The sequence below is a fragment of the Ailuropoda melanoleuca genome, chromosome 3 (assembly GCF_002007445.2).
Source record: "Ailuropoda melanoleuca isolate Jingjing chromosome 3, ASM200744v2, whole genome shotgun sequence".
NCBI classification, from domain to species: domain Eukaryota; kingdom Metazoa; phylum Chordata; class Mammalia; order Carnivora; family Ursidae; genus Ailuropoda; species Ailuropoda melanoleuca.
This window is the reverse complement of record NC_048220.1, coordinates 134,624,914-134,637,305: the sequence shown is the minus strand read 5'-3', so window position 1 is coordinate 134,637,305 and position 12,392 is coordinate 134,624,914. Positions and strand designations below refer to the sequence as shown.

General features: G+C 39.8%; 1 protein-coding gene across 1 annotated transcript in view; it reads right to left on the bottom strand.

Moving 5' to 3' along the window:
• Positions 1–2,931: 2,931 nt before the first annotated feature.
• Positions 2,932–12,392, bottom strand: part of MARCHF11 (membrane associated ring-CH-type finger 11) — a gene marked incomplete at its 5' end in the record, with an annotated part of 100,243 nt that continues 90,782 nt past the window's right edge. The window contains one exon of the mRNA XM_034655672.1: positions 2,932–3,339. Within this exon, the coding sequence (XP_034511563.1) occupies positions 3,017–3,339 (323 nt within the window). The remainder of the gene's footprint in view (positions 3,340–12,392) is intronic.

Here is a 12,392-nt window from a genome sequence, read left to right as displayed (position 1 = left end):
TCTTCACATGTATCGTCTGCTCCCCAAAGTGAAATCTCTCATCATTACTGAAACATTCCTCTTTTACCCCCAAGGAGCTGTTCCCAGAATGTTCTTCTCCATTTGTCCCACTGTCAAACTTCTACTCACGCTTCAACCCCTAAGTAATGGCGGCTCCTCAGTGACGTCTTCCCTGGCCCCCCCCCCAGGGAAATCTGGCTGCTCCTCTGGCTGGCCACTTCCTTTTGCTCACCTAGATCCCAACACATATGTTGCCATGCAGCATGACCCCACAGTCTCCCTGTGAACCTGGGTCATCCCGTGGCCCACTGCTCAAAGCACCGGGCACGTAGGAAGTGCTCTGTAAATGTTTGTCCTTCAGATGAGTGGTTGAAAAGACACAGATGGCCTACAGGTCTAAGTTTTCATAATACTGGAAAATATTTTAAAAGATAATTAAAATATTTCCAACTCTTTCCTCACCATATTTTTAATATTTAAGGCAGCCTGAGTTTGAATTACAGCATTTACAGCTGAAAGTTGTTTATTTCATAATTCATATTGCATATTAAAATTTTAATGATTATTAAGCAGTGAATTCAATTCTTTAAATGTATGTCTCCGCCCAATCCGGAGTGCTTCTTTTGAGTTTCTGTGTAATCATTTCAAGGATGGTACATTTTTTTGAGTGGTAATTCTTCCAGATCCTTTTTCAACCTTGACTTGGTCACATGTGGGCATGTGACTATGTGTGGGTGTGTTAGGAGGTGGCAGCTGTGAAGGTGATGAGGGGAAATAGTGGGTGTAGACAAAACGTAATCAAAAGGGCAAGGTGCTGGAAAGCAGGGGAGTCTAGGGATGCTTACTCCATCCAGGTTGACAAAGCCACTTTGTACTCTCACAATGACATCTCCACCTCCTGCACCCTGCCCGACACTACAGAGAGGGGTTGCTCATCCATTACCCCTTTTTGTTTCTAGTGAGTTGATATGAATACAAAGGTGTACACTAACTAGAGGGTAGACTTGCTAAATATGGGACAGTGCTCCTCTAGTCTGTGTCTAAGTCTCTTTGTCCAGTATTTTTAATGAGATGCTCTGAACAGTACCTACAATTCTTCTCCATTAAACATGGTATTGTTGATGACTCCTCTTGGTGACTGAACAGTCCAAGACAAACATGAACACTTGTGGGGTACATTTAATGGATCGCTTCTTTGACAGCAGATTGGCATTCCTGGTGTCTGTTTTATATGATCTGATCCGATCCCAGGTGGCAAGATTCTGAGAGACAGAGACCAGATTTATAGGACTGACCACTACCTCCCAGTGCCTCACCCAGGGCTGTGCTCATATCAGATTAAAACAAATGACTTATAGGGGTACCTGGGTGGCCCAGTGGTTAAGGGTCTCTTGATTTCAACTCAGGTCATGATCTCACGGGTTGTGAGATAGAGCCCCGCGTTGAGCTCTGTTGGGCTGCACGCCCAGTGGGGAGTCTGCTTGAAGATTCTTTCCCTCTCTGCCCCTCCCCCACTTGAGCATTCTCTCTCTCTCTCAAATAAATAATTCTTTAAAACAAAAACAAACAACTATAGAATGAGCATGTGTAACATTCTCACTTCCTACATCTGCCCCTAGACAGTAGTTGTTTTCCTTCTTCCGTGACCTCTAAACTCCTTCCCATTTCTGCAAATGATCACATCCTTAACTCATTTGTGACAGTTGTAAATTTAACTGGGAAAATATTATTTCAAGTACTGGTGGGATTTGCTGTGTTAGAATCACAGTGCTACCTATTCACATTAACTATTCTATTATTAATCATTCAGAGGTCATTTTTAGAAAATAGAATGTAAAGCATTTTATTCCATATGCTTTAAAATCTAATCATCAATTACTTCAAATGACTTACATGCTCAGCTCCTGTTTCTAAGGAAAGTGTGACTGCCTGCCTCTTCATTTATTCTATCATTGCTCATTAAACTGTGCCATTTCCCTCCATTAGGAGGATGAAAATGTGGAAAATCTCCAGGTGCCACTAGTTAGCAACCTGTTCCTGGGGAATCAATAGCCTCATTTTTCTTTTCCTCTTTTCATTTAAAAAATATTTACCTAGGGAAAGAGAAACATTTCTTGCTGCTGGTGAATATATTTCCCAGGACTTCATTAAACCAAGTAATAGGATCAGTGTTTAAATGATTAAGTAGGTATATAAGCTTTTACAAAAAGAAAATCTAATTACGATAGGGCTTACAGAAATCAAGACACGAATAATTAACCCAAATGACTACGATAGGTCTGTAAGAGGGTTATGCAAATGTGAGGCATATTATTATTATATACGAGCAATGATGCAACGTTTTGGCGAGTTTTAGGGCTCGAAGTATGCACAGTGCCCTACTTGTATGTAATATGTGTATGTCATACATACTGGAGTAAAACTATTTTTTCCCACTCATCTTTAACTTTTTATAAGCTCTCTGTATTGTTTCAGAAGCTAGAAAATAGGCCAGCTTTCCTAGAGCTTGCATGCCTGGTGACAGATTATTTCATCCCAGCAAAAAAGTCCCGCTCACATTTGCCAATAAGCATGAGGCACACAGAGGACCAGCACGCAGTGACGCGTTGCCACTTTGGCATCTGCCCACCGCGTTCTCAACTCCTTCCCGTTCGTAGCATGCCTGAAAAACTACACATGGAGCAAGAAGTTTGATAAAAATATATTTAAAATAAGCAAGAAAAAATAGTTTCAGCCTTAAGGATAACTTTCATCATTCTTTTAACCAAGTAGAGTTAAATTATATGTAAAATGATTTCAAGTACCAACTTATAAAAGATGTGATAAATCAGAAAACAAAGAACCAGAGAACTTTTTTTCAGAAAAATGTATTTGCAATTCAAATGTTCATATAAAAAGCATAAATTTTAAAAAGTTCATAGATGTGTGTTTTTAGAAGTGCTATGGTTTCACCATTCATTGCCATTACATTCCAAAGTGTGCGGGGTGGTCTATACCACACCACCTTACACTTCTGTCACACAGAAGTCACTCTCATCACAACCTCCCCTGAGCTATTATCTTCTGACAAATCTTCGTGGGGCCTCATCCGATTGAACAGATGCAGTAACACGTAGCCACACTGAAACCTCGGGGAGGTTAATTGCGTTGGGTGGACCAGGTTCCTGTTCCGCAGAGCCGTCAGTGGCAGCCATAAAGTCCTGCTTGCGGAAGACTCTCCCCGGCTACTCTCTTCGATGTCTGTGGCTTTATCGTAATTTAATACATCCCAGTGTAAGTTAACAGCTCGCCAGCGCTTAAATACTCTGTAAACTGCAGCTCCTTCATGGACAATGAGACCTAAAGTTCAAGGAAAAAATTTAAAAAGGCCGGTCATAATCAAAAAAAGTTAATGTTATTTTGTATATAAGCAAGGGGTTAAAGAAATAATCAATTCTCTGTTACTTGTCATTGTCAAAAAACACGGTATCCTGACTTCTCACATATTATGGCTAATGGTAAGCTACTTTCCAGATTACACAGGAATAATCAATATCCAAAGAATAAGAACACACTAACATGCACAGAGCAAAGTTCTCCCGGATATAATTAACTTGCCCCATCACGGCCGAGAACATACCTTGGGCACTCACAATGCCTTAAGAGAATCATTAGCTTTATTGATTCATTCATCTCTTTGAGTGCCTACTGTGGGCCACGCAACGTGTTGGGGACTTGGTCTCAACTGGGAACTGAATTTAGGAAAGAGACAGATACTAAAGTCACTACCATCTTTCCAGCTCCTAAAACAATGTCTGACACACAGGAGGTATGATACACCTTTTTCTTATTTTTCCTCTCTTCAATAATTCAACAAAAATGTATTTAGCACCTACTTGAGAGTTTCATGTATATTACCTCATTCAGTTTTCACTATGAGCCCATCCCCCATTTTACAAACAAGGAATGAGCTCAAGAGCAGACAATTAGTAGCGGTCTAGGAGGGTTTCAAACCCAGGCAGGCTGGCTCCAGAGTCCTTTCTCTTTGCTGCTATGTAGTCAATTGGATGATTACACATTTCTGAGACAGACTCTCAGGAAAATAAAAAAGGTAATGCAAGAACCTCAGGGACCGTAAACTGGCATAAACTGGCAGTCTGTAACTAGGATGCATGGCTCCATCTCTATCATCCAGCCCAGATCCCTTTACACAGTTATGTTTCAGCATGTGGTCCAAGAGCTTTTGAATTGGTGACCCCTCACAAAAAGAAATTCCTCGGGGGAGGCCCCTTAATTTGAGAAGTGAGAAGGAACTCTTCTTCAGGAGGCTGAAATTCCATTGAAAGTTGGTAGAGAGATCAATAAGGATCTTTTCTTAGGTGGAATATGGCACGTAATACAGCATGTCAGCTGGCTACAAGCACTGTTTAATGACAAATTGGAAAGTGAACAGATCCTGCCTCCCAGTATTTTGGCCTTGAGTATAGGGTCTAGAGAAACTCTCACAAATGTGAACAAGGAAGTGCGTTCAAAAATGTTTATTATGTAGGGGTGCCTGGGTGGCTCAGTCGGTTAAGTGTCTGACTCTTGGTTTCGGCTCAGTTCATGATCTCAGGGTCGTGAAATTGAGCCCTGCGTCAGGCTCTGTGCTTGGGCGGGGTGGGAGGGGGATCTGCTTGAGATTCTCTCTCTTGCCTTCTCCCTCTGCCCCTACCTCCCTTGTCTCTCTCTCTCTCAAATAAATAAATAAATCTTCTAAAAAATGTTTATTACATAACTGTTCATATTTGAGGGGGAATCCCCAACAATCTCAAAGTGCACTCTAAGAATGGGTGAACTGTGTTGTGTGGGTCAATGGACCACAGCAACACAACTGAAGGCAACAAAGTCACATGCACTAACATGGATAAGTCTTAAAAGAGCAGAAATCCCAAAGCCGAATGAAAGAAAAAAAAATGGACGTTTCAGAAAGAAATGATTGGGGTAAATCATTATTAATTAAAAAGTCAATAGTGAATCTATGTAAAAAGTATAAAAACATGCAAAAAAATAACAACCGTGAAAGACACGAGAGTGGGGAGCAAGGAGAAGAAACAAGGTCCAGGAGAAGCTTCAAATAGGCCTTTCGACTGTATCTCTAACGTCACATGTTTTTATGCAGGGGGGGGCGTGGATGGAGATGTGNCTATGTAAAAAGTATAAAAACATGCAAAAAAATAACAACCGTGAAAGACACGAGAGTGGGGAGCAAGGAGAAGAAACAAGGTCCAGGAGAAGCTTCAAATAGGCCTTTCGACTGTATCTCTAACGTCACATGTTTTTATGCAGGGGGGGAGCGTGGATGGAGATGTGGCTGTTCAACATGTTCCATGCTTTTTTGTGCCTGAATAATTCATACATTCAAGAATTACAGAGAATTTCTTAGGAAAATTTATCTAAGATGTATTGAGGTATAGACATCTAAAGTAGTGGAGACAGGTTACCATGTTGCATGTAGAGAGCAGAGTGGAAACAGCAAGGAGAATACAGAGGGACAAGTAATACACTTGGCAGATAAGAAAAAATTGATAGAAATAGTCACCAAGAAGCAAGAAAAATCAGAGTCTTGTATTTTTAAGGCTGCATGAATGGGTGATTGAAAGGATGGTAGTTACCTTCCCATAGGTACAATGAGTAAGGGTTCTGAACATGGCTTTGTTGGGNGTTTTTTTTTTTTTTTTTTTTTTTTTTTTTTTTTTTTTTTTGCTTAACTAAAGCAATCGCAGGTAGGTGATGGAGGTACCCAATTTTTGAAAAATCACAACTACCTAATACCAGAATTTAAGTTTTAGATCACTCCCGTCCCAGGAGATAAACTTTCTGACACAAGTGACTTAAGACCATTCCGAGGACGTGAACATAGGCCACTAAAACATGCATGTGGCCCAATAAATAAAAATAGATAATAACTGTGGCATACCACCAAAATAATGAGAAGGAATGTAAACTTCTGTTAATCACAGCAATTGCAAATGATTGGTTTTTTGTTTGTTTGTTTTTTAAAGATTTTATTTATTTATTTGACAGAGATAGAGACAGCCAGCAAGAGAGGGAACACAAGCAGGGGGAGTGGGAGAGGAAGAAACAGGTTCATAGCGGAGGAGCCTGATGTGGGGCTCGATCCCGTCACGCCGGGATCAAGCCCTGAGCCGAAGGCAGACGCTTAACCGCTGTGCCACCCAGGCGCCCCTGCAAATGACTGTTTTGATCTACTTCATTTTCCTAAGGAAAAACTGACACAACTGATCATATATTTTTGGGAAACAGCCAGAATTAGAAATANAGCCCTGAGCCGAAGGCAGACGCTTAACCGCTGTGCCACCCAGGCACCCCTGCAAATGACTGTTTTGATTTACTTCATTTTCCTAAGGAAAAACTGACACAACTGATCATATATTTTTGGGAAACAGCCAGAATTAGAAATAAAGACTACCAGATATTAATTGATGATTCTATTATTAGCCTTCCGAAATCTCTGTGGGCCATGATTTAGCTTTTCCGGCTCTATTTTTCCTCATTAAAACACAATCGGAGTGCCTAATCTATACTTGGAGCAGGACAGTATGAAGATAAATTGAAATTCATCAATTATAAAGCACTCAAATTTCCTCGAGATGTTGGCTCTATAAACAAGACATCATTATTAATTAAAAAGTCAATAGTGAATCTGTGTGGTGAGAAACATTCATTCACACTAATCACAAAACCATTACAGCTTGTAACAGGTTCATCCTGGAGAAGTGCAGTGATGGGGGATGGCTTCCTCCCAGGAAAGTACTCATTTCACAGGATCCTATTCTTTTTTTTTTATCAATTTCCTTTGAGAGGCCAGAAATCAGATCATTTACTAGAGCTTAAAGTCACTTTCTGGGAATACATTCCTGGTAGCCCTTTTCTAAATGCATAAATCTACCCAATGTGCACAAATAAATCCCACAGGTCTTTATAGCTCATTTTGAACGGAATTTAGAGAGAGAGCTACTTGAAGTTTTCATGAAGACAAAGTCCTCTTGAATTTCCAGCTCCATGTGCTGCTTCTTATTTGCATTTCAAGTTATGAATGATGCTTAGATTTTGTTTTATTCCCCATGAGCGTTCAGAATTACTCCTTGTCCTTTAGAAGCTTAAATTTTCCTGAAATAAGAGAATGCCACTCCACCCCCAACGTTGTCCTCTGGAAGGTGCATTTTCCTCTTTCTTCTCTAAATCTTCTAGAATTGTAGCAAATGCCTTTTGTACTTGAGGTAATGAGAACATATGGCCACCCCATCACTGAAATCCAAGAGTAAGGATTCATCTGACTTTAGCCCACATGCTGAAAATCCAACAATTAAAAATCATACTGCCATACTTTCTTACTGATGATTTTGTCTCCTCTTGTTTCACAACTGAGAAACTCACTTCCTCCAGTAGCTTCACTCTCTTGAGTAATACCTCAAATTAAGCCTTAAAATGAATTTTTTACCTTGACAATTCAGGTCATATAAGAACAGGCTTAGATTTATTCTTAGATTTATTTTTTTCATCTGAGTCACTAGACCTGAGAGGAAAAGCAATGATCATTTCTATAAAATGTAAATATTAAATATTTTAGGATACTTGCTACATTATTAATAGCATGGATGTCAACAAGGTATGATTCATAGGAATTTGGGGTTTTGAGAATTCAGTAAGTATGTGTGTTTATGTGATTGGTCGCTTTTTATCATTTTCCTGCCAGTAACGTTTAATTGGAGCATCCCCTTATTGATGTGCGAAGGAACATTTTTGTTCGGGAATAATCTTTAAAAAGAGCAAGTTTAAATGTTTCTGGCTTCACTGAAATAAAAGCACGGTGTTCACGTATAGGTAAAATACATTCCAAATTTGTAAGTGGTCTGTTGGCTGAAATTCTTATACGGGAGTAGAAAATGAATTAATTACCGAAAGAAATGATGAGGGAAACTATCAAGGTACATATGCTCACAGGCGCGTGTGCGTGCACACACACACCACTTGTCTGTTCTATTTCAACACAAACAAATGATGTGTTGTAATGAACAGAGACTTGCAAAATTTATACAAACAAATTTTGATATTAACAACCAAACTACTGATCAAATAATTTCATTTCTTGTGTTACTAGTCTCAGCTCCTGTTCAAATAGGTTTGGTTGTTTTTCAAAACTTACGAATTTTTACCAAGGAGCCATTTTGTGCCGAGCATAGNTTTTGATATTAACAACCAAACTACTGATCAAATAATTTCATTTCTTGTGTTACCAGTCTCAGCTCTTGTTCAAATAGGTTTGGTTGTTTTTCAAAACTTACGAATTTTTACCAAGGAGCCATTTTGTGCCGAGCATAGCACTAAGTGCTTTATTTGCATGATTTTCATTTAATATTGACAGCGACTCTACACATAGATACCACGATTGAACAAGTTCATGGCTGAGGAAATTGAGACATGGAGAGATTTACCAGCTGTCCAACATCATGAAGACATAAGACCAGAGATCGGAGCTCAAATGTGTCTACTTAGAGACTCTGAGTACAACAGTTCTATTCAGGTTTAATTTCCAACGTAAGGCAGTCTCTCCTAGTCATAGAATTAAGACCAATTAGAAGAGTCCTTGCTATGGACTGAATGTTTGTCTCTCCAAAATTCATACGTTGAAGTCCTAATCCCTAACGTGATGGTATTTGGAGGTGGGACCTTTGGGAGCGTAATTAGGGCTATTTTAAGTCATGAGGGGGAGGCTCTCATGGTAGGATTAATGCCTTTATGTAAAGTGGAAGAGACACCAAGGAAAGGCCACGTGAGGACATGTGAGAATGACAACCATCCGCAAACCAAAAAGAGACCCGACGAGACACTGAACATGCTGGCACCCTGACGCTGGACTTCTCAGCCTCCAGAACTGTAAAAAATAAATGTTCTTTGTTTAAGCCACCCAGTCTATGGTATTCTGCTATAAAGGCTTGAACAGACAAAGACAGACCATGTAGATCTATAACGCCCTCATTTAAAATATGAGTAAATTAAGCCCTGGAAACTGTGATTTGGGCAAAGTTATATAATTAACTGCCATTTTTAATATCTTTGTGTATCACTGCCACTGTTATATCTCTAAGAGGGCCAATGAAACAGCCCCTACCTCCTCTCCCTGCCCACAAGAAGCAAGTTGTTGAAGGCAACACTATAGTGGTGAGGGCCTCACCCAGGAAGCTGCACCCACCCTGAGCTTTCCCAAGAAGAGCAAGGTCCACAAAGGAATAAAGGCTAAAGCCCTATGTGCTGTTCAATCAAAACGGCCTTTGGGAGAGCTGAAGAACTTGCAACGCACAGCAGATAGTTGTCCAGAAAAGTCTCTTGACTGTGAAAATGTCCAAGATTTCTAGATTAAATTTCACCACTGTTCATTGCCAAGATTTCTTTCTGTCTCTCTCCCTCTCTCCCCACCTCGTTCAGTGAAATTGACACATACTGTATAAAATACAACCAGTGTCATTCTGAGAAGTCAGTGTGCACCAGAAGCAGAAGGGGGACTTTGGGTCCCATTTAATCCCACTTATGAACAGTTTAGAGTCAGTCTCACAAAGTGGACCTATTTTTGACTCCTTAATTTCCATTACTTGAAGACCAGAGCATGGTTGTTCAAGGAGTATTAACTGAATAAGACTGTGTGGTCCAAGATACCCTTTGTTGCATGTTCTTCGCTAGAGTATCATAAAATGCATTAATCTTCCTGGCATACCTGCTTAGCAGGGAATCTGCTCCTCCCTCTCTCTCTGCCCCTCCCCCCAATCATGTGCTCTCTCTCTCTTTCTCTCAAATAAAGTATTAAAAAAAAAGGCACTCCCCCATTGTTGAATCTTGTTAATATGAACCTTGAAGAAATAAACATGAGTGATTCCTTCTTTGTATACTGAATGCTTTTTGTTGAACTGAACTATATGTGGACCTTAAAGAAAAAAAATGCAAAAATATAAAACTTACAGAGATGAAAACTGAAAGACAATATAATATATACCGCTGCTGAAGTCACTAGACTCACAGGACAAAGCCATCATAAATTGATATCTTAAAATCCAGGTCTCTGGGAACTACAATGTCCTGATTATATATGGGGATTTTTGTGAAAATGTACTTCTAGTGTTGCTCATATCAGAACAAATAATCTAAAGAAATATCCCATATAAAATGCACTTACATCTATAAAAGATGAGTTGATTTTTCCATTGTTGAATATAAATTTTATGTATACATACACACATACATACAGTGTATTAATTCACAGATTCAAGTTGAGAATGGTAGGCTAATCATGAGAGCATAAAGTTCAGAGGCTCAAACACTCAAACTATTGGTAATAAAATTTTCTTGTGCAAGAAATATAATAAGAATAAGAATTATTCACAAACTTCCCACAGCACAAAAACCCTTGCAACTAGAGGCTGGCTAATTTCCAAATGCTGATGATCTGACCCACCCAGCCCCAAAGTAGCGTACCCAACAGTACACATGAAGAAAAGATTATTATGATAGTGAAGACCCGAAGTGATTGTTTCTCTGAGAGTTCACAAAAGAAAATTCACGGTGTCTGTCCTATGACCCTGCCACTCTCTCTGTCCTCCTGTGTGCTCAGTGAAGTCTGCAGTCATCAGCCTGGATGCACAGAGCACATCAGTGCTGGATCTTCCATGCTGATGACGTCACTGCCTGGAGATCGAACAAGATGGCAAAGCCAAATTTTAATAAGGAGTACAATAGTTTACTAACTGGCAGGGAGGGAAGCACACTCTTTTCTGAAAGGTCCTGACATAGGTTGAATTTGCTTCTTGACCTACTGTCCCTATTTCAGTTAATGACCATCCCCCAACTCAATTAAACCTTGGAGTCACCTAGACTCCTCTATCCTCTTGCACTAAATTTGCTAATTCTTAGCAAATTTGTGATAAACCCATAAGACAGAGACTTCTCCTGAATGATCACTCTCCCACATTTTCACAATGAACTATTATTAAACATGCTTCAAGATCCAGATTCTCTCATAATTTCTTCTCTGACCCACTCAAAATTAATTCTTCTCTCCTACCTTCTACCGTGCTACATAGGAAATACCTGCACTGTTTTCCATGATCACCGTACTGGAATAATTTGTTTCTATGCCCTTGACCTCAATCAGCTGTGTGCTCCCTGAGGACAGGAGCCCTACTCCTACTTCAATGCTTGAAACACAGTAGAAACTCAATAAATCTTCACTAAATGAGAGGGAATGAGAAAGAGGAGAGTAGCCATCACTGGAATCTAAGGGATGACAAGGGTCAACTTAAGTCTAGTTGTGATGGTGCCATATCAAGCTGAGACACTGAGACATGCAACATGCGCTCCAAGACTAGAGATGAAAGAGGTTTAGGAATCAGGACCTATGTTTCATACATTTATGAGCATATGTATGCATACACACACACTCACACTCATACACACACACACACACACACACACNACACATGATATGTTAATTTTTTAAAGGATTAAGAGAATTCACCAGAGAGAACTGTTATATCATCTAAGCTTCTATCCAAAAGTGCCTGTTTAAAAAGTCACCTATGGATATGATTATTTCAATAAAAGAAGTGAAGGCATAAGCCCAATGCCTTTAGAGATGACAAAGATATCCTAGAGTCCTCCTATAACTGGGAGCATGGATTAGAACTACTTTAATTTTAGCTGAATACAACTTCAAGTCTGTCCTTCAATCATGAGCAGATAAAACACCTTGCAGCAAAGGGGTGACGTCATATAGCACAGCGATCGGCAGTGGACATAGTCACTGATTTTCAAAATTAGAAAATACTGGGTATGATTTCATCTAACCCCTTTGTTTTGAGGGATGAGGACTCTGAGGCCCAGAGAAGCGACATGGCTTGCCCAAGGTCCACGGTTAGTGCTAGAGCCCAGGATCAGAGCCAGACCTTTGATGCCTGGTCCAGCGTGCTTCATACTCCGCAAGAACTCAGACCTCAGGAGCCATCCTTGGCCAAAATCAGTCCACACTAGTGTCTGGTTGGCCCAAGGGATATTATACTGTGAAGTAGATAGAATCACAGTCTCTTCAGTAACACCTTAGCCTGGGATTGTAAGTCCTCCTCTGGTCTTTGTCTTAAAGGGTATATTGCAGCATTGGGAAGGGTCACAGTGACCCTCACAATTTATAAAAATAACTCTGCAAACCCCAGAGTAACCGTATTGGGTTAAAAACCTTATCAATGTCCATTTTCTATGTTAACTAAAGTTTTTAGGATTGGGAATCTACTTTGGTAGATTTCCATTTGTTTCCCCACATTTTAGTATATGGACTGAGAACAGTTCCTTTTTTTTTTTTTTTTTTT